The following is a 19,193-nucleotide window of genomic DNA, read 5'->3' on the forward strand; positions in this document are numbered from 1 at the left end:
CAGCGGTGTGCTTCAGTCAGCCTGCCTGGCCCCTCACTTCTCTGGGGAGTCCTCGCAGCCCTCTGGCCTGCACCCCAGCTCGCGTCTGCGTAGGTATTTTAAGACGCACGGGACACACTGTTTGACACAAACCATCGGGATTCCACCGCGAGCGCAGACGTGATGGGCTGCGGGAAAGGCCGCCAGGGCCCGCGGGGACGGGCGCGCGAGGTAACCTCGGACGCGCAGGGGCGCGGGACAAAGGACCAGGGTCAAGGACTCGAAACACGCCGGTGAGGCGAGTGTGGGCGGCACGGCCACGGGAAGGGGCGCCCCGCGCGGTCTCGGCGCGCGGGCGTGGGCGCTGTGCCCGTGACCTGGGGCAACGCGCGGCAGACGCCGCGCTCAGCCGAGGGAAGCGACCGGAACACGCCCACGATCGGGAAGGCCACGTCCCCGTCCCACAGCGCGGGCCCCGCGAGCGCCCGCCCGCCCAGCCCTGCAGCGCCCCGCGGCCTGCCCGACGCGAGGAGCGGGCGCGGGCGGCCCCTGGCGGTGACGTCGCGCCGCCGGCGGCGGCGCCTCGCGAGAAGGGGCGGGTCTCGCGAGAGCAGCGGCCGCGCGAGAGGCCTGGGGCGCGGCGAGGCAGCCGGCGGCGGGGCGGGTCCTGCGGGAAGATGCCGTCCGCCTTCTCGGCCCGCTCCTTCCCCGTCAGCATCCCCGCCGTGATCACGGTAACTGCCGCGGGGCCGCCGACTCGGCCGCGGCGACGCGCGCGCAAAACCCACAGCGCTGCCGCCCCGCCGGGGACGCGGAAGCCCGGGGGCGGGGCGGGGCGCCGAGAGGACGCGGAAGCCCGGGGGCGGGGCGGGGCGGGGCGCCGAGAGGACGCGGAAGCCCGGGGGCGGGGCGGGGGGCGGGGCGCCGGGGACGCGGAAGCCCGGGGCAGGCGGGGCGGGGCGCCGAGGACGCGGAAGCCCGGGGCGGGGCGGGCGCCGGGGACGCGGAAGCCCGGGGCCGGGGCGGGGGCGGGGCGTCGGGACGCGGAAGCCGGGGGGCGGGGCGTCGGGGACGCGGAAGCCCGGGGGCGGGGCGTCGGGACGCGGAAGCCCGGGGCGGGGGGCGGGGCGCCGGGACGCGGAAGCCCGGGGGGCGGGGCGCCGGGGACGCGGAAGCCCGGGGGGCGGGGCGCCGGGGACGCGGAAGCCCGGGGGCGGGGCGGGGCTGCGGGCGCGGCCGAGGAAGCGGGCGGGGCCGAGGACGGGCCGGCTGCGCCGCGCGCGCCTGAGGGTGGGCGGGGTGGCCGGCTGCAGCCCCCCCCAGGCCGGGGCCTGTACCCAGCGGGGTGGACACTCGAGTCCTGCCGGGCAGGGCAGGGCGGGGTCTAGGCATGGGGTCGCCGGTGGGGAGATTGGCTGGGGTGTGTGCAAGGGGGGTCAGCGCTTGGGGCGCAGGTGTGCGGCCATAAGGTAGCGAGTACAGCACCGTGTGGGGGTCGGGCGGAAACTCGGGGAAGTCAGTTCTTGCAGGTTGAGGTCACTCAGATTTCCAAGGCCACAAGTTCCACCCTAAAGAGCTGGAAACGGCCCCCTGGTGGCCCAGGGCTTGAGTCTCAGGCTCTCACCGCTGCGGACCGAGTCCATCTCCGGCCAGGGAGCTGCCCACAGGGCGCAGCAGACCTCCCTGTCTCCCCGCTGCTCCCCTCAGCAGTGGGTTTCAGCCGATCCACCTGTTCTGCTCCCTGCTCTCTCTGGGGAGTCCTCCCCCCACCCCCCAAGGGGTCCTCCCACCCCCTCCCCCAAGGCCCCTTTGGCCTTCTATGCAAAGAGCTGCACCCAGCTCTTCTACACAAAAATAAATAAATGAATAAATAAAAATAAAATCTTAAAAGAGAGAGAGAGAGCTGGAAACAGGTTCTCACCTCACTTCTGGGGGACTCTGGAGTAACCGCAGAGGGGCCTGACTTCTCATCGCCCTGGGCAGGGCTCAGGAGGCGCGTCTGCAGCACCCTGTGTGTGTAAGCAGAGCTCTCAAGGTCTTACTTAGCCCCTGCAGCGCCGGGGCATGTCATAGGGAGGGGCCTATGCCCCGCACCCACTTGGAAGCCTCAGTGGTGCAGGGTCTCAACCCCTGGCCTGGAAGGTAGGAATCGTGTGGGCTGAAGCGTGGGTCCTGACCTGCATCTTGTGTCCTGCAGCAGACGGACTGGACTGAGCCGTGGCTCTTGGGACTGGCTGCCTTCCACCTGCTCTGCCTGCTACTCACCTGGCTCTCCTCCCAGAGGTATAAACTGCAGGTCGGGCACTTCCTGTGTCTTGGTGAGTGGAGTGCCCCCTCTGCAACCAGGCGCCCTCGGCAGTAGACGTGTCTGTGAGCCCGCCTGCCTTCCGGCCCCCGTGCTGCCTTCACTTTCCTGCCCACCTCCCACACTTGGCAGCTATGACGAGAGTGGCTGGGGTACCGATGAGAGTGGCTGGGGTACCGATCTGGGTGCACCTTGGGCCCTGCTGTGACCCAGGAAGGAGCTTCACAGACAAGTTGCTTTCCTCTGAGGCCTGGCGGGAGTGCAGACGGGAGAGGATGCTGTGCAGAACCGGTCCTTCCACGGCCGGGCTTAGGATTCGGAGCCCCTGGGGAGGTTGGGAAAGGCCACGCTGGCGGGGAGCTGTGGCCTGCAGTGGCACGTGTGTGCAGCGAGGAGACCAGGAGGCTGCCCGCTGGCAGGGGCTGCCCTTACTGTGTGCGCTGAGGATGTGCTGATGCCCCCAGCCTGTGGCCACTCCTTACCTGCCAGCCCAGGCGCCTCCACGGCCGGACAGCCACGTGCAGGGGCCTGGGCAGTGCAGAGGGAGGAGAGGCTGAAGGCCACAGTGCTGCGGACAGCCTGCAGCCCGGGGCTGCTTGGGCCCCTGGGGCGCTGGAGGGCGCTGATCCAGCGATGCTCTCGGGAGCCCGTCCACCATATTTGTATCAGCGTTCCCGGGTAAACACAGTGCAGTTTTATTCTAGAAAGACCGCGGGCCAGTCACCTGATTTCTAACAGTCTCTGTCTCTCCCAGTGATCCTGGTCTATTGTGCTGAGTACATCAACGAGGTGGCGGCCATGAACTGGAGGTATAAGGAACCTGGCGATAGGGTGGGCCCTGCCGTGTGTCGCTGGTGCAGTTGTCCCTTACGTGGACTCACTGTCCCTGAGCCAGCCCCATGAGGCCATTGCCCTAGGGCCCTGTGAGTGGGGCTGAGCATGGGCCTCCCCATGCCCCTGGAGTGACCCGGGCCCACCTGGGCAGACCTGCAGGGCCACTTGTCCATGGTCAGTGTCCGCGGGAGCCAGAAGTGCATGCGCCAGGGTCCGTGCATTCCTACTACCCCAGGTCTCTCCCGGGCCACACCCAGGAACACAGGCTGATGGGAGACCTTGGCAGGCCCCGGACCATTAGCATGGCCAGCCAGTATGGGGAGGGCTCTGAGATATCAGCTGGTGGACCCTGGTTTTCTCTCCTACAGGTTGTTTTCCAAGTACCAGTACTTCGATTCCAGGGGCATGTTCATCTCCACCGTGTTCTCGGCGCCACTACTGCTCAACCCCTGGCCATCGTGGTGCGTGCCCAGCCCCCGGCACCCTCCCCGGCCTTCGTCGTGCACGGCTCCCTCCCCGCAAGCCCTTGCCCCCTCACCGCGCCTGCTGCTCTTGTTCCAGGTCATGTGGGTGCATAAGACACTGGCGGTCATGGCTGACCTGAAGCGCTTACAGGCGAAGAGGAGAGAGGGGCGCAGCAGGAGGAAAGAAGAGTGACCTGTGGCGTGGCTACCTCCCCACCCCCCTGGGCGGGTCCAGTGTCACGGGCCCCCGGGTGGTCCCCGTACATCCCTCCGCAGTGTGCGTGCCCTGGCAAGGGCGGGGCCTTTAGGCCAACGGGTAATAAACGCCCGGTGCTCAGTCTCCCGTGTGCCCGCTTGTCCCGCGGCAGTGCCGGTTCCCAAGCACCCTTCGTGCGGCGCTGGGGCAAGTGACGGCCCCACCAGTCAGGTGTGTCCTCCGGCCTGCACAGTGGTGATGGGGTTGTCCCTGCAGGTAGGACCCAGCTGCTGCCAAACGGCCCACAGTGGGGGACGGTCCCAACCAGGGTGACCTAGCCCCACTTGTGTGGGGCTGCCAGAGGCCAGGCCAGGCCCCCCAGGTCCGTGGGCCCCCCTGCACGCCCCTGGCTCCCCGTGGGACAGAGTTGAGGCCACGGCAGTCAGGGAGGCTGCAGGTGATGCAGGCCACACCTGGGGCTCCGAGGAAGGGGTTTGCATCCTGTGGTCCTGTGAATTTGCCCTCAGACCACAGAGGCACGCGTGGAAACCGCCAGTGAGGTTGTGACAGACCCAGAGCCCTCGCACCCTCCTGGGTTGCCTTGTGTCTGCAGTGCACGTCCCGCAGCCTGACCCGTGGCCGCATCCGGTCAGTGGGCTGTTGCCAAGCAGTGCGTGCCCCTGCGTGCCCCTGCCAGAGGGGTGGCTGCAAGAGGCCTGCACCTTCAGGTCGTTCAGCAGAGGGGGCCTCTGACTCCGCACTTTGGTTCGAGAAGATAGTTCCTTGTCTGAATTTTAACAAGGTGATTTTCCCGAAGAAAAATACATTGTTTAGATTTCAAAAAGAAAAACTGGTTCACGAGAAAGTATATTTAGCAGCTAAAAAGGTAGCACTTTGACAAGTTTTGAAACCAGGTATGTGTAATGTTTTCATAGACAGTTGCAGAAACAGTTTCCTGAATCCCGGCATTCGCTTCAGAAGGGAGCTGTAGCCCCTGGCGAATTTGCTGTAACCTGGGAACGCCTGCCCTCCAACGTCCAACTCCTGGGTGGAGCATGAGCAGAACTCGGAGTGGCCGGTCTGCTCCAGTGTCCATCTGGCCGTCCCCACTGTTCTTTTCTGAACATGACCGGTTCAGGACCCGCGGTAGTGTTCGGCTTCAAAAGTGTTGGCTGCGAGGCGGGTCCCTGTGCCTGTCTGGCCCTCCTGGTGGGCCCGGGTGTCAGAGCTGGTCCTGCCCAGCATCAGGCGGCCCTGGGGCCTGGTCTTGCTGCGGAGAACGGGGGGTGGCAGCACAGCCCCCCATGCCCTGCTGGCCCCCTCGGGGCTGCCTGCCTCTGTTCTATTGTGCATCACTGGGGTGGGCTGGGGACACAGAACATGTCAATTCACTGTCCCTCTTTTATCTCTGAAAATCCATTTTCAATCAAGTGTTCGTCAGGGTGCCATCAAGTCCACACTGCAACGCGGTGCTTCTGCTGGGCAGCCACGTTGTGGGGGCTGTTTCCCGAGGCAGGGCACAGCGCTTGTCTGATCCACTAAGCGAGTCAGGCCCGGCTGTCCCCAGCGGGGCTGAGGAGACCCCGCCACAGCGACCCCGGGAGGGTGCTGGTCGGGCCGCTGTGTCTGTGGGTGCTGAGGGTGCCCCCGCCCACGTGAGGTGGGTGCTCAGGGTGGTGGCCTTGCTGTGGGGTGGGCGATGGCCACCCACTCTCCCTGGCAGGAGGACCTTGCAGGCGTGCTCAGGGCGGTGACAAGGACACGAGACCCCTTTCCTGGGAAGCAGGACCTCGAGTCAGGCTGTGGCCCCGCCTGCCAGGGGCCTGCCCTCGGCCACGGCACAGGAGGGGCGGCGCCTGCAGAGAGCCGCGAGCTCGAGGGCCGGCGCCCCCGGCGCTGTCCGCGACCTGGACGGCGGCCCCGAGGCCGCTGCGGCGGCAGAGCGGTCCGGCCTGCGCGCGGCCGCCGCCAGGGGGCGCCAGAGCAGCGCCTGGGCCGCCGGGGACCCGCCGCTGCCGCCGGCCGCGCGCTCTGGACCCGCAGCCCGAGGGGCGCCGGGGCGCGCGCAGGCCGGGGGGGGGGGGGGGCACGCGGCCGGGACCCTGCCCTCGGCCCAGCGGGCGGCGCCACCCCTGGAGCGTGTCCCCCGCGCTGCCCGCTCTGGCCCGCCCGGGCGAGCCCCCGGCGGGGCGGCGAGTGTCCGCAGAGGGGAGGCCCCCGGCGGCCTCCGCGGGAGCGTGAGGCCCTGAGCACGGCCCGGAGCTGCCCTGAGCCGCCCGCGGCCCCACGCGACGGCGGCGGGCGGACGAGCGGTGGCCGGCGCGGCCTGGTCCTGGGGCCTGCGGCGGGGCCGGGACCCTCTCGGCCGCCCTGGAAGTGTCGCCACCGGGGCAGCAGGGCGGGGCAGGTCCAGCCCGCTCCTCGCAGCCCATTTGCTGCAGCCTCACCCCGCCGGCTCCGACCCGGCTTTGTAAACAGGCGTTTGCCAGATCCGCGCCGCAGGACCCGAGGTCAGTGATGCTCGCGTACCCCACGGGGGTTCCACTCCCGCGCGTTCCTGCGGACAACACCCCAAACGCTTCAACTGAATTTGTTCTGGAATTTCTAAGGGCGGAATTGGCAGGCAGCCCTGACTCTTTCGTGAGACTGACCCGGGCTTGCAGAGGCGTCTTCGCAGAGATAAAGAACGATTGTTCTGAGAAACCAACGAACGCGCCGTCTCTGCAGACGCTGTCACCGCGTGTCCACCAGCTCCCTGGGGCGCAGGCCAGCCGCTCCCCCTCCACCAGCGCAGCCCGGGTCCGCCACAGCAGGAAAGGCCCTCAAGGCCCTCTGCGCGGCGCTTCGAGCCCAAGCGAGCGCTGCGGCCACGGCCCGGACGCTCCCGGGTGAGGTGTGTGGAGCTGACCGACCCGGCCCAGCCGCCTGGTCCCAGGGGCCCCGGCTGCTCAGGGCAGGGGCACGGTCTGGCCCCCACTGGCTCGGGTTCATTCTCGGCAAAGGCGCCGGTGGTGGAGCCAGGCTGCACCCCGAGGAGGGGGCGCAGCGAGCAGCCCTGGATGATGCTGGGCTCATGGCCGCGTGTCGGTCATGGCGAAGGGCTTCAGAGCCCGTCAGCTGAGAGCTGCTCTCCAACCACACATCTCTTCTTGTGATTATCTGCCCACCTGCCCCCCACGCGCCCCCCACACCCTGCTTGCAGACATATGGCGACCGATACACGACACTCAAGCCCCGGCCATCACGGTCTCGTGGCCAGGGGCTGCAGTGAGGCTGGCGGGCTGCACCCACCCTCTCGCTCCCGCGTCACCCTGGGGGCCCTCGGGAGAGCGGGGGATGGGGGGCGCTGCTGGCTCAGCTCCCGGGAGGGAGAACCAGAGCTGCGTTTTCTGGGACTCAGGGCAGCCTGTGAGACTGGGGAGAAGAGGCCCTTGGCAGAGCGAGCACTGAGCCCCGGCTTGCCCTCCCACCGCGGGGCCTGCCTGCCGAGCCATCTCCCAGGACTCGGCCCGGCCCGTCCCCTCACTCGACTGGTTCCTCGGCAGCTGCCACATCCGCAACCCTTGCCCCGAGACCTGCCTGTCCCTCCTCCCTGCTGCCGTCCCCTTGCTGGGTGGCCTCGGAGGCAGCTGCTTCCTGGCCTTTGCCTTCCTTTTCCGTGGGACCCCCTCCCCTGGGAGCCCAGCAGCCAGCTCTGAGCACTAGAGAGCATCCGGGGCTCCTGCCACCCCCCGGCGGCCGCGGGCCAGAACAGGGTCTCTGCCTTCCTGGCTCCACCTGTCTCACTGCCCCATCCCGCCAGGTGTCCCGCCCCCGCCTGGGCAAAGCCCATGGGCCTGGCAGTCGCCCAAGGTCTCAGGCGTGACAAGCCCCAGCTTCCCGCCTCCTGCTGGGACCGACACAGGCCGGCTCCTGTCACGGTCATGCAGCCCAGCCGGCCCCGCCCTCCCGAGGCGTCTGCCCAGCAGATGGGCACGAGGGCTGCCCCCAGGGATGCCGCCTGGGCCCAGCCTGGTCATGTGTGGACGTGGACAGGGCGGCCAGGCCTGCCTCCATCCGCCACCGCAGCCCACATGGCACAGGGCCCACAGAGAATTGGCCACTGGGCCTGGGCTGCCAGCACCCTCTCCAGCACCTGAGATCCCTCCGAGGCTGCCCCCAAGACGCCCGTCTCCCGTCAGGGGTCTCACCTGCTTCCCACGCTCCCCTGACGTGCTTCAGCCACAAGCCAGCAGGGCCCGGCACCGTGGGGGTGGGGGAGAAGGCCTGCCTCTGCGTCCCTAACTTCGTGACACAAGCACCTTTTCACCCACAGTGCAAAGTCTCGCTTCCAACATGCGAGCGAGCACATGCTCCAGAGCAGGCTGAGACGCTGTGTTCACAGAGAGGCCCTCCCGGCACGGCAGGGCCACAGTGACGGCAAGGAACCCGGGCTGCACTGGCCCTCCGAGGCGCCCTCGCCTGCGGGCCACTGGCGTGCAGCGTCCATAGCCGGGTCTAGCACCCAGCTTCGTGGCAGTCCTTCTTGGTCACTTGGGGCCTTGCTCCTGTCCTGGGTGCAGTGGACCTGGCCCCAGCCTCAGTCAGCGGAGGCCCCACCTGGGTCACCTCGACATGCTCACCCGGGACCTGCGCTGGCCGGGGCGCCCGCGGGGCTGTCGCCCATGAGGCCTGCAGGACATGGGCAAGGCCTCAGAGTTTGGGCGTGGGTGAGGAGCCATGTGGGGCTGTGGCCAGTCCGGTCTCTGCAGTGGGTGGGATGCATCTCCCTGAGGCCACCATGGCCACCCACTGTTACATCGACACCATGAGCACTTATGGTGACGTCTGGATGGGTCAGACGGTGTAAAGGTATTGATTTGATGAAAACTGCCGTCAAGCTAAAGAACAAGGCTACAGTTTCCTAACAGAGCTGGAGAAATCCCCCCTGAGCCCCCAATGACCCCTGGGAGACCGAAAGGACCAGCCATTGCAGACGGCTGCAGAGCTCACCTGTGGGGGCCGGACGGGCCGCCAGCACCCCGCAGCACTGCCCCATCCCCAGGGCCGCCCTCTCAGCCCAGACATGAGTGCAAGCCCCGAAGACTCAACGAGGAGCCCCCGCTGTTGGAAGGCCCTGCTGCTTGTCCAGAAAAGCCGGGAGCGCTGGCCACACCCCTCCCACCATGGGGGACCCTGGGAGCCCCACCGGCCCACGAGCGACACAGGCTCTGTGGCTCTAAGGAGAGCCTGGCAGGTTTCCCCAGGGCTTCGTGTTATTTAAACGTTCATGTGAACGAGAAGCTGTGAAGGACTCGTGGCAAGGTGGCTTCTGCTAGCTCCCGGGGGGCCGTGGTGGGTGGAGAGGAGGCGGCCTGCAGGGACCAGGGAGCCGGCGACCGGGATGCTCACTGGCTGGAAAACGCAGGACGTGGCGGCCACCAGGGCAGGTGAGCAAGCGCCAACCCACAGGGCAGGTGGGGCACCCGGCTGCCCCAGGGCCTGGGAGAGCTGACCCAGGAGCTCCGCTGGCTGCACCGTCCGGGAGCAGGAGGCCCTGGTTGCCAGGCGGTGGCGGAGTCACCCCAAGGGTGCTCTTCATGGCTCAAAGCTCGCAAACTGCTAAAATTCAAAATTCTGTCCCTTGTCAAACTGCCTCAAGCACTTTCCTCTTAAATCTGTTCCTTTCCTGTGTCTCTCCGTCTGTCTCTGTGTCTCTCCTGCTGTCTCTGTCTCTCCGTATGTCTGTGTCTCTCCATCTGTGTCTGTCTCTGTGTCTCTCCGTCTGTCTCTGTGTCTGTCTCTGTGTCTCTCCGTCTGTCCCTGTGTCTGTCTCTGTCTCTGTGTCTCTCCGTCTGTCTCTGTGTCTGTCTCTGTGTCCCTCTGTCTGTCTCTGTGTGTCTCCGTCTGTCACACGCCGCGCACACCCTCTGAACTCACAAAGCGACCGGGCGGAGCCCCCGGGCCGCCTCAGTCCAGACCAACCCGAGTTTCCGCCCTCACCTGTGCGGATCCGCAGGGGGCGGGGCTCCGGGGGGCGGGCTTCCTGCGGCGCGGGGCGGGGCTTCATGTGGCGTGGGGCGGGGCTTCCGAAGGGGCGGGCGGGGCTCCCGGAGGGGCGGGGATTCCTGCGGCGCAGGGCGGGGCTCTGGTGGGGCGGGGCTTCCTGCGGCGTGGGGCGGGGCTCCGGCGGGGCGGGGTTTCCTGCTGCGCGGGGCGGGGCTCCCTTGGGGCGGGGCTTCACACATCCTCAGTGGGTGGGGCCCTCAGCTCCCGGGAGTGGCCGCAGCACCCATCCATGACAGGGCCTCATGGCGTCTCAGCTGACGTGTCTCCCGGGCATTGAAAGTGCGCAGGCCTGTTGTGGCCGACGTGACCTGGCGTGACTGGCGTGGTCGGTGTGGCTGGCGTGGCCTGGCGTGACCTAGCGTGACTGGCGTGACCTGGCGTGACCTGACGTGACTGACGTGACCTGGCGCGTAGTTGACGTGACTGACGTGACCTGGCGCGTAGTTGACGTGACTAGCATAGCTTACGTGACTGGCGTGATCTGGCGGACCTGGCGTAACTGACGTGACTGGCGTGACCTGGCTGGACTGGTGTGACCTGGCGTAGCTGACGTGACTTGGCATAGTTGACGTGACTAGCGTGACCTGACGTGACTGATGTGACCTGGCGCGTAGTTAACGTGACTGGCGTAGCTTACGTGACTGGCGTGATCTGGCGTGACCTGGCGTAGTGACGTGACTGGTGTGACCTGGCGTGATCTGGCGTGACCTGGCGTGACCTGGCGAGGTTGGTGTGGCTGGCGTGGTTGGTGTGGCTGGCATGGCCTGGCGTGACCAGGCGTAGCTCATGTGGCTGACGTGACCTGGCGTGACTGACGTGACCTGGCGTGATCTGGCGTACCTGACGTGGCTGGCGTGACCTGGCACGTGACTGGCGTGACCTGACGTGACTGACGTGACCTGGCGCGTAGTTGACGTGACTGGCGTGGACTGGCGTGACCTGGCGTAGTGGACGAGACCTGACGTGACCTGGCGTAGTGACGTGACTGGAGTGACCTGACTGGATGGCGTGACCTGGCGTAGCTGACGTGACCTGACGTGACTGGCGTGACCTGACATGACTGACGTGACCTGGCGCGTAGTTGACGTGTCTGGCGTGGACTGGCGTGACCTGGCGTAGTTGACGTGACCTGACGTGACCTGGCATAGTGACGTGACTGGCGTGACCTGATGTGACCTGGCGTAGCTTACGTGACTGGCATGACCTGCCGTGGCTGGCGTGACCTGACGTGACTGGCGTGACCTGGCGTGACCTGGCGTGACCTGGCGTGGCTGACGTGGCTGGCGTGGCCTGGCGTGACTGGCGTGACCTGGCATGACTGTTGTAGCTGACGTGACTGGCGTGACCTGGCGTAGTTGACGTGACTGGCGTAGCTGACGTGACTAACGTGACCTGGCGTGACCGGCGTGGTCTGGAGAGGCTGACGTGGCTGGCGTGACCTGGCGTCCCGCCCGTCCGGAGTCACGGGGAGTCGGGGTCGCGGCGCCCTGTCCGCTCAGAACGGCGGGTGCTGTTGCGGCAACCGACGACCGAGGAGCTGGCCAAGGCGGCCGGGACTCTTGGCGGCCGGCTCCGCCCGGGAGGGCCTTGGGGCGCCCTCGCTGCGCCTGCGGGGGCTGCCGGCCCTGGGACGGCGCGGGGGTGCCCCGGAGCTCGCCCCCGTTCGCGGAGGGCGCGCGCCGGCGAGCGCGGAGCGCAGACGCGTGTCCAGGGCGGGAGCGGAGAGCGCTCGCGCGCGCGGCGGCGGCGTTCCTGTGGGTGGCCGCCGGACGGACGGGTCAGCGCCGGGCCCAGGGAGAGTGAGATTCGCGGGCGGGGGGGCAGTAAAGGCCTGGAAAAGCCGCCGAGGCCTCCGGGACGCCCCTGTGCCCGGCTGCTCGGCGCGGAGAGCCTGCCCGGTGCCCTCCTGCCGCCGCGGCCGCTCCGCACCCCAGATCTGGGGGCTCTGCCCGGGGGCTCCAGGCCTTTCCTTGAGCCATGACGAGCCGCGGGGCCGGCAGGTGACCTTTCATTGGGATGTGAGCGCCGGGAATGGAGCCTGCATTGCTCGTTAATAATCCAGACGCTCACCGCGGTGTTTCCTCCACCTGCCCGCCCGGCTGCTCCGCACGCCCTTCGCTCACGGCGGGGTGAGGAGCGGGGCCGTTCTGGGCGGGGCTGCTCTTTATGTGGAAGCGTCAAGTGCCGTTAATACAAATGGGCGAATTTAAAAACCTGAGGTTTCACAAGACGCCCCTCCAGGAACGTCGCCCCCCCCAGGCCCCGTGCCCTCTGGCCGACTCCTCTCCCTGGCAGAATGAAGCTCCCGGCCCCACAGGGGCGCCAAGAATAGGACAGGATGCCCCCTCGGGGCCGTTCGGGCTGAAAGCCAAAGAAACGACACTCTCTTATCCCAGCGAGATCAGGGACAGGCCGGTTCCTGGGTGAGACAAAGTTTGCACCCAGGGGAGGGCCAGGGGAGGCAGGGGACTGCGGCTGCCGCAGCCAGTGCCTATCCCTGCCTGGCACCTGTCCTGGACGATGTCCGTGGAGCCGACTCAGCCCCTGGGGACTAAGAACGTGGAGGGCAGACGGGGTCTCGCCAGGACCTGTGACCTGGGTCCCACGGTGAAGTGGCCTGTGGGTGGCAAGACGGGCCAGAGAGCGCAGGGTTGCCCTTTGCGGGGGCACCCTGGGGACAAGAGCCCCGAACCCCTGCAGGGGCTAGAGTGGAGCAGCTGCAGCGGCCGAGGCCCAGGACGGAGGGCAGCAGAGATAGGGGTGGAGGGAGGACAGCGAGACCTGGGGCACCCTCCTTTCTTCCTAGTTCCTGGAGAACTGGGACCCAGCACTGGAGAGTGAGGTGCCCGGACTGGGGAGGCGACTCAGGCCAGTGCAGGGTCAGGCTGTGGGGCCTCAGCCCTGGGCAGGGGTGCACCCCCCTCAGAGGGTCGGGTGGCCGGCGTGGGTGTGAGAGGAGCTTGGGTCTAGGCTGCGGGTCGAGGTGTGAGAATCATGGAGCAAACAAAGCAGTTTCTGGAAGGAAAGTTTGGGGGGTGGGGTTGGGAGCTCAGAGTGGACGGTGCGTCCTGGAGCCTCGCACCCCACGGAGCACATGGGGGCAGGACATCTGGGCAGGACGGAGTGCCTGGGCCTGGGGGGAAGGGCGGCTCCTCAGCCAGGGCTCTGCCTCCCGCCAGGGCTCACGAGCCGCCCACCCTCGGCACCGGCCTCTGACGGCCCGTCCAGTCTCCCCAATGGCCCACACACCTTCATATTTAGCTGGTAAGTGACTAAATTCAATGAACTCACCAGCATTCCGGGAAAACTGAATTTTTCCACTGTTCTCATGCCTTTGCACACATACCGTTCCATCTCCTGTGCTCCAGAGCCGATGTAAAGACACCAGCAGAAATGAAAATAAACAACTAAAACGAATCATCCACAGCTCACGTGGGATTTGCTGCCTGAACCCTTGGAGCCCAGGCCGGCGAACACTGTGGTGGACACTCGCCCCTGCGGCCCCCAGCAGAGGTGGTCTGGAGCGCCCAGCTGCCGTCTGTCCTGCCTGCCCTTCACCGCATGCGTGCACGCCCAGACTGCCCCCCACCCTCTGCCTTGCACCCCCGCCTCCCTGGTGCACCCCCAGCAAGCATCAGCCAGCTGCCCCTGCCCTCAGCTCCTGCCCTCCACCACCACGGCGCACCCCACCCCCCAGCTCCTGTCCCCCCAGTGCGCACCACTGTGGCACCTGAGGAAGGGCGGCTCTTGGGCCTCAGGGCCCCCAGCGACCAGCAGCCCCTCGTGCTCCTGTGGGTCAGCAGTGAGCCCGAGGAAGCCTGTTCTCAGCTGGGTTCTCAGTAGGGGCCCTGGGCCCCAGAAAGCACACAGTCCCCCTGGCTATGTCCTGGGCAGGCCCTGCCCTGCACAGCTTCCCTGGGGGACTCGGGGGTGCGGGGGGCTTCCACAGAGAGGGGCCATGGGGCAGCTGTGTGACCACTCCAGGGGGAAGGGCAGGGGAAGTTTGGGTTTTGGCTCCTCAGGGCATGACCCCCCCCCCCCCCCCGCAGGAGCTGCAGCCCAGAGGCTCCTTCCTGCAGCTCCGTGTGGGTGACTGGCTGGGAGCCCCTAATGCAGACCCAGGGAGTCAGGATGGGCAGGAGCAGGGACGCCGCGTGTCCCCTGGCCTGTCAGCTGCGCCCTCCGTCCCCGGGGTGCGTCTGACCTTTGCAGACAGCTGACTCACTTCTGGATAAATGAGTCAAACTGACCCGAGACTTATCTCGTTACATGACGTTGCTCGGTGCCATGATGCACTTCCCAGGCGCCCGGTTGGTTTTGTCTGAAACAAGGAAAATCAGCTGAGAGGAGGCCAGCGCCGGAGCATGGCCTGCCCCCCGGGATGAACAGAGGGACGTGTGGCCCAGGCCCTGGGCCCCGCATCTGCTCCGGGGGCGCTCAGGCCCACCACCGCGGGGGCAGGGGCCTGGGGCCGCGGGGTTCGTGCCGGGGCCAGCCACGCGCTTAGTGAGCCTGACGAGCAGGGGGTGGCCGGCACCCACGGAGGGAGCCCGGAGACCAGCGGCTGGCATGGGCGGGGCAGCCCAGACTCGCACCTGAGAGGAGGCCCCGGAGCCAGACCCCCGAGCCTAGGCCCTGCGCAGACAGCTCTTCACTGTGCGGCCAGTGCGAGCTTAACCGTCCTGCCGGAAGTCTTTGGTGGCTCCCCCATCCCCGGGCTCCCCCGTCTCCGGGCTCCTCCCGCTGTGAAGCCTGTCCCTGGTCCGTGATTCCTGAGATCCACGCGGCTAGTCTCACGTAGGGCCTGGATTGGGGCCCAGCTGGGACCCTGGGGCAGGGCCCTCAGACACTGGAGGTGAGGACCTGTCACTGGACAGCACGCATGTGTGTTGACAGGCTTCTGGGGACCCTGGAGACGCCCCCTGGCGAGAGAGTCTGCAGCTGGGGCCCTCGGACCCTCTGCCGGGCGGCTCACAGGACGTGCGGGCGTCTGGAGCCCAAGGACGGCACAGACCAGGGGCCCCGAGGCTGCTGCCTGACCCTGCCTGCTCCACCTGCCCAGAGTTGCCCCTGGGAGGGTGGTGGGGTCTGCCGGGCGGCTCCCCATGAGTGACAGCCGGTGTGCGCGTGTGTGGTGGGCACATAGGCCGCACTTCCTTTGTGGCAGGGCAGGGGAGGGGCACCCCAGAATCCCCAGCCCTGCCCCCCCTAAGTGGGTCTGCCGTCGTTGCTCAAGACAAGGCTTCCTGTCCGGCGTGAGACCCTGAGTGGAAAGGACCTTCGACAGTCAGTGCCGATGCGGAGGAGGGGCGGTCTCCACACCAGCACCCGCAGCCGCCCGTCCCCTCATGGCGAAACATCCAGCCAAACGGGGTGGCCCAAAGCAGAGCCTCTGAGCCCCGAGAACTGCCCCAGTCAAAGGCCCCTCCTGGGGGACCCATAGGAAAGGGGCAGAAGGGCCAGCGGCGCCTCTGGGACAAAAGGAGCAAAACCAGGATCAACGCTGCCGCCGTCCCCTCCCCCGGGCTCACGGCGTCTGTCCCAGCCAGGCCAGGAGCCACGGCCCAGCGCACCCGTCCACGCGCCTCTGCTCCCCGTCCTCCAGGTCCTCCTGCCCCGCCCCTCCTCCTCCCTCCTCAGGCTCCTCTCCAGCTTCTCTCCCTGCTCAGCTCACCCTCCCTGGGGGGCCCCGGAACCTGGCACCTCCCCTCCCCCCGGAACCCCCGTTGCACCTTCACACCCTCCCCGAGGCGGCCCCCGTTTCGCTGCTGCGAGGACGCCGGCACGAGCGCGGGTCACAGCCCCGGAGGCCGCGCCCCACTCCCGGATGAGCGCCCGGAGCAGGCTTGCGGGAGCATATGGCGGCCTATTTTTAGGTGTTTGAGAAGCTTCCATTCTGTTTTCCATAGTGGCTGCACCAATTACCTTCTCACCGACTGAAGTACGTGCCTAAAAATGATCAAAATAGTAGATCTTGTCATGTGTCCTTTGTCACAATAAAGAAATTGGAAAAAGAAAGAATTGGGGCGGGTGGAGTCGGCCCATCTGCAGCTGGGCCCTTGCATCCTTGTGAGGAGGCCGGGCCGGCCGTGATGTGGTTCTTGCCTTGGGTGGACACAGCCCGCCCAGGCGCTGAGGGCTGGGGCCGCCCGAGCTGTGGAGAGGAGGGAGCTCGTGGCTGAGACCACCCACGTGGCCACCGCGCCGGTCAGCAGAGAGGTCAGGATAAACGCGAAAGTGACAAACAGGGGCCTCCCTGCTGGCGCAAGGGGTTAAGCACCACGCTATAAAGCTGTCCGCAGCCTCTGCTGCATGAGTTCGATCCCCAGCCAGGGAGCTACCCACAGGGCACAGCAGACCTCTCCTGTCTCCCCGCTGCTCCCCTCAGCAGTGGATTTCAGTAGATCCGCCTGCTCTGCTCCCCACTCTGTCTCTGGGGAGTCCTCTCACCCCCACACCTCTGGCCTGTACCCCGGCTCTTGGATGCACAAATCAATCTTTAAAAAAAAAAAAAAAAAACAGGCTCAAAAGCTCGTGTGTGCTGAGGCGGGGCCAGTTTTCAGATGTCAACATGAAGGAACAGTCAAGAAGACCCCAGAGCGGCACCCACAGCTGCAGGAGGACGGAGACCCCAGGATGGAATCTGCTTCTGCCAGACGTGGGTGCCTTGTCTTGGCCCCCTGTTGTCTAGACTCGGGGTCCAGGCTCGGCCAGGACGCCTGTGCTCACTGGGATGCCATGACCCCGAAGCCTTCCTGGCCAGGAAGCCCCGAGAGCGGGCAGTGCCGAGAGCTGCAGACATGGGGGGTTGGGGGGGACACACACGATTCCGCCTCCGAGGTTCCCCTCACACCCCCCACCCGTGAGAAGAACTGAGACCGCCTTTCAAGATGGGGCTCCGGGTCCCCTCCTGTTCTGGCAGCGGCCGCCGTCTGGGCCGAGGCTCTCGGAGCAGGTGACTCGGGGCCAGGAGACCCCGCCATGGGCCCCAGACCCAGAGCTGCACCAGCAGAGCCGCCTGCGGTGTAGACGGATGCCCTGGCCGCCCCGTGCCCATCTCTCACTGCGCCCTCCTGGGAACCGCGGTCTCTGACGGCGCCACCCCAGCCTTGCCCAACAGCCGGCGAGCCCGTCACGCTGTGGCCTTTCGGGCACCCTCCGCATGTCCCCCTGCTCCCCCTGCACCCCCGGGCACCTTCCGCGTGTCCCTGGCGGCTGCGCGGATCACGTGCACTCACCCTCCTGCCACTGGACGTGCCCGGCTGCTCGCGGGTGTGGGTGACATGAATCCGCGCCTGCGAGCAGTGGTGTCAGCTCCGGCCCCGGGTGTGGTGCTGTGTTGGACGCAGGCGCGTGTCCAGCTGTGTGTTGGACCCAACGCAGGCGCGTGTCCAGCTGTGTGGGCACCGCTGGCCTGTCTTCTCCTGGGCTCCATGTGTATCCCCAGCAGCCATCCCAGCATCGTGCTGGGCTGACCCGACCATGGAGACCCGGTGTGAGCGGTGCCGCTCTGGGGGTTACACAGGCAGACACGGCAGTCCTGTGGGAAGGCGGAAGCTCACCCCGCTGGTGATGCCGCTTCTGAAATCACTTCCATTCCCGAGGTGCTCCCCATCAGCGGCGCAGGGGAGAGCCAGCACCCACTGAGAGGAGCCAGAGACCCCCCCAGGGCCACGGGGCGGGCTCACCCTCCAAGTCCAGGGGCTGGAATCACAGGCAGACTTGGGGGTGCGGCTGCCGTGGCAGGTTTATCTCCCTGAACAAACCATTCCTATTTCCCTGCTGTGCTGGGTTTGGACTCGTGCGTCCGGGGCGGCGCGGGCTGAGGTCGGGGGCATTGAGGGCAACAGACACGCCCCCACAGGCTGAGGCCACGGGGCCAGAACGCTCGAGCCAGATCCCTGAGGGGGGCCACCTTCCCGCCGCTCCCAAAGTGATGCCCAGCCCCCTATGGTCACCTGTGCTTTGCCACAGGTTCTCAGCAGAGACTTTGCAGGTCAAGGTCAAGCATTTGAAGGAAGGAAACAGCCTTATTTTAGAAAAGAACATCTCAGAGCTCACAGGTTCCTGCCAGTGCTGGAGTGAGGTTCTCCCAGGGCCTGGAGGAACCGGCAGGGGCGGGCAGGCGGGGAATCGACCGCTGACTCACTGTCGGCTCCAAGCAAAAGCGGGAAATTGCGTCTTAATGCAATATTGGTGAGGGGCACACTCAGGGCACGCTCAGCGCCCGCCCAGGCTCCGCTCAGGAGAGGGCCGCAGGCCTGTGCCCCCGCACCCCTCCCGAGAGCAGCCCGGCCGGCAGGGCTGCGGTGACTCAGTGGTGGCCATGTGGGGCCGGCCCTGGGCATCCAGGGTCAGGAAAGGCTGCTTTTCTGTGGCCATGCCCGAGCTGCTCGCAGGCATGAGTCAGGCCCTTGATAAGGGCAGAAATGAAACGCGCCCACCGTGGCGCCCGGCGCAGCCCCAGCCTTTGTCTCAGCCTTGAGTGGCTCTGCCTGTTGCACTCAGCTGTGGCCGGGGGGCAACACGGCTGCTTCTCCCAGATTATTTAAATGTCATTTCTTGCCTGAAGCGTCTGAGAGCCCACAGTCTACCCAGCGGCCAGGCGCCCCCACTGCCCGGCACTGGGGGCCCCGCTCTTCCACGCTCCCCTCTCCCTGCACGGGGTCTGCCTCCCTCAGGCTCCACCTGAGACTGGTTTTGTGGCGAAAGCGCCTTGACTGCGGTGGACGCACCTGCACACAGGCACGGAGGCGGAGGGGGGCAGGCGCTGCGTGGGGCAGCCTGGGGCCCCGCGCCCTGGAGTCTGAGCAGCTCCGGAAGGCAAAGGGCCTCACAGAGGGGTCGGCGTCCACCTGTGGGGGCGTGAACAAAGGAACCTGAAGTGATACCCCACTCCTCGCACGTGCCCAGGACGCCTGCCCTGGTGGGCGGACGCCCGAGGCCCTGCGAGCTCCCCGCCCTGCAGGCGGGCGCGTGGGGGCCCGAGGGCCACGTGGGCAGCAGGGGCCGGAGGGGAGGCCGGGCTGCCGGCTCAGCGGGCACCGGGGCTGAGGCCGCGTCGGTGGGCACAGGCGAGGTGGGCACAGGCGAGGTGGGCGCCTCAGCGCGCCGCGTCCCGGGCCGAGGCACAGCCCGAGCGTCCACCCGGCCGGGCCTCGGCGCCTGCGTCTCCCGGGCCGTCGCGCCCTGGCCGGGGCGTGTCCTGCTCCGGGCCGGAGGTGAGCGGGGCCCCGGGCGGGCGCGTCCAGGGTCCGGCGCGGGGTCGCTCCTCGTCCCGCCCGGTTCCGCCTTTAAAGTCCAGCAGCGCCGCCGGGCCGGAGGGCGCAGCTTCCCGCGGGCGGGCGGGGGGGGGGGGCGCGGGCGG

General features: G+C 67.3%; 1 protein-coding gene across 2 annotated transcripts; it reads left to right on the top strand.

The window, feature by feature from the left end:
* The first annotated feature begins 605 nt into the window (after positions 1-605).
* TMEM18 (transmembrane protein 18) lies at positions 606-3,941 on the top strand. 2 transcript variants are annotated; one of them, XM_037527068.2, is made up of 5 exons: positions 606-713; positions 2,177-2,297; positions 3,039-3,093; positions 3,487-3,583; positions 3,680-3,941. In XM_037527068.2, the coding sequence occupies exons 1-5, from the start codon at positions 657-659 to the stop codon at positions 3,773-3,775; spliced, it is 426 nt and encodes a 141-aa protein (XP_037382965.1). In that variant the 5' UTR covers positions 606-656; the 3' UTR covers positions 3,776-3,941. The 2 variants fall into 2 exon arrangements, with proteins under 2 accessions (XP_037382965.1, XP_037382964.1); XM_037527067.2 differs by having other exon boundaries at positions 3,487-3,579; positions 3,680-3,755.
* Positions 3,942-19,193: the final 15,252 nt, after the last annotated feature.

The sequence above is a fragment of the Talpa occidentalis genome, unplaced genomic scaffold, assembly GCF_014898055.3.
Source record: "Talpa occidentalis isolate TD23 unplaced genomic scaffold, MPIMG_talOcc4v2.1 talOcc4.5, whole genome shotgun sequence".
In the NCBI taxonomy this organism is placed as follows: Eukaryota; Metazoa; Chordata; class Mammalia; order Eulipotyphla; family Talpidae; genus Talpa; species Talpa occidentalis.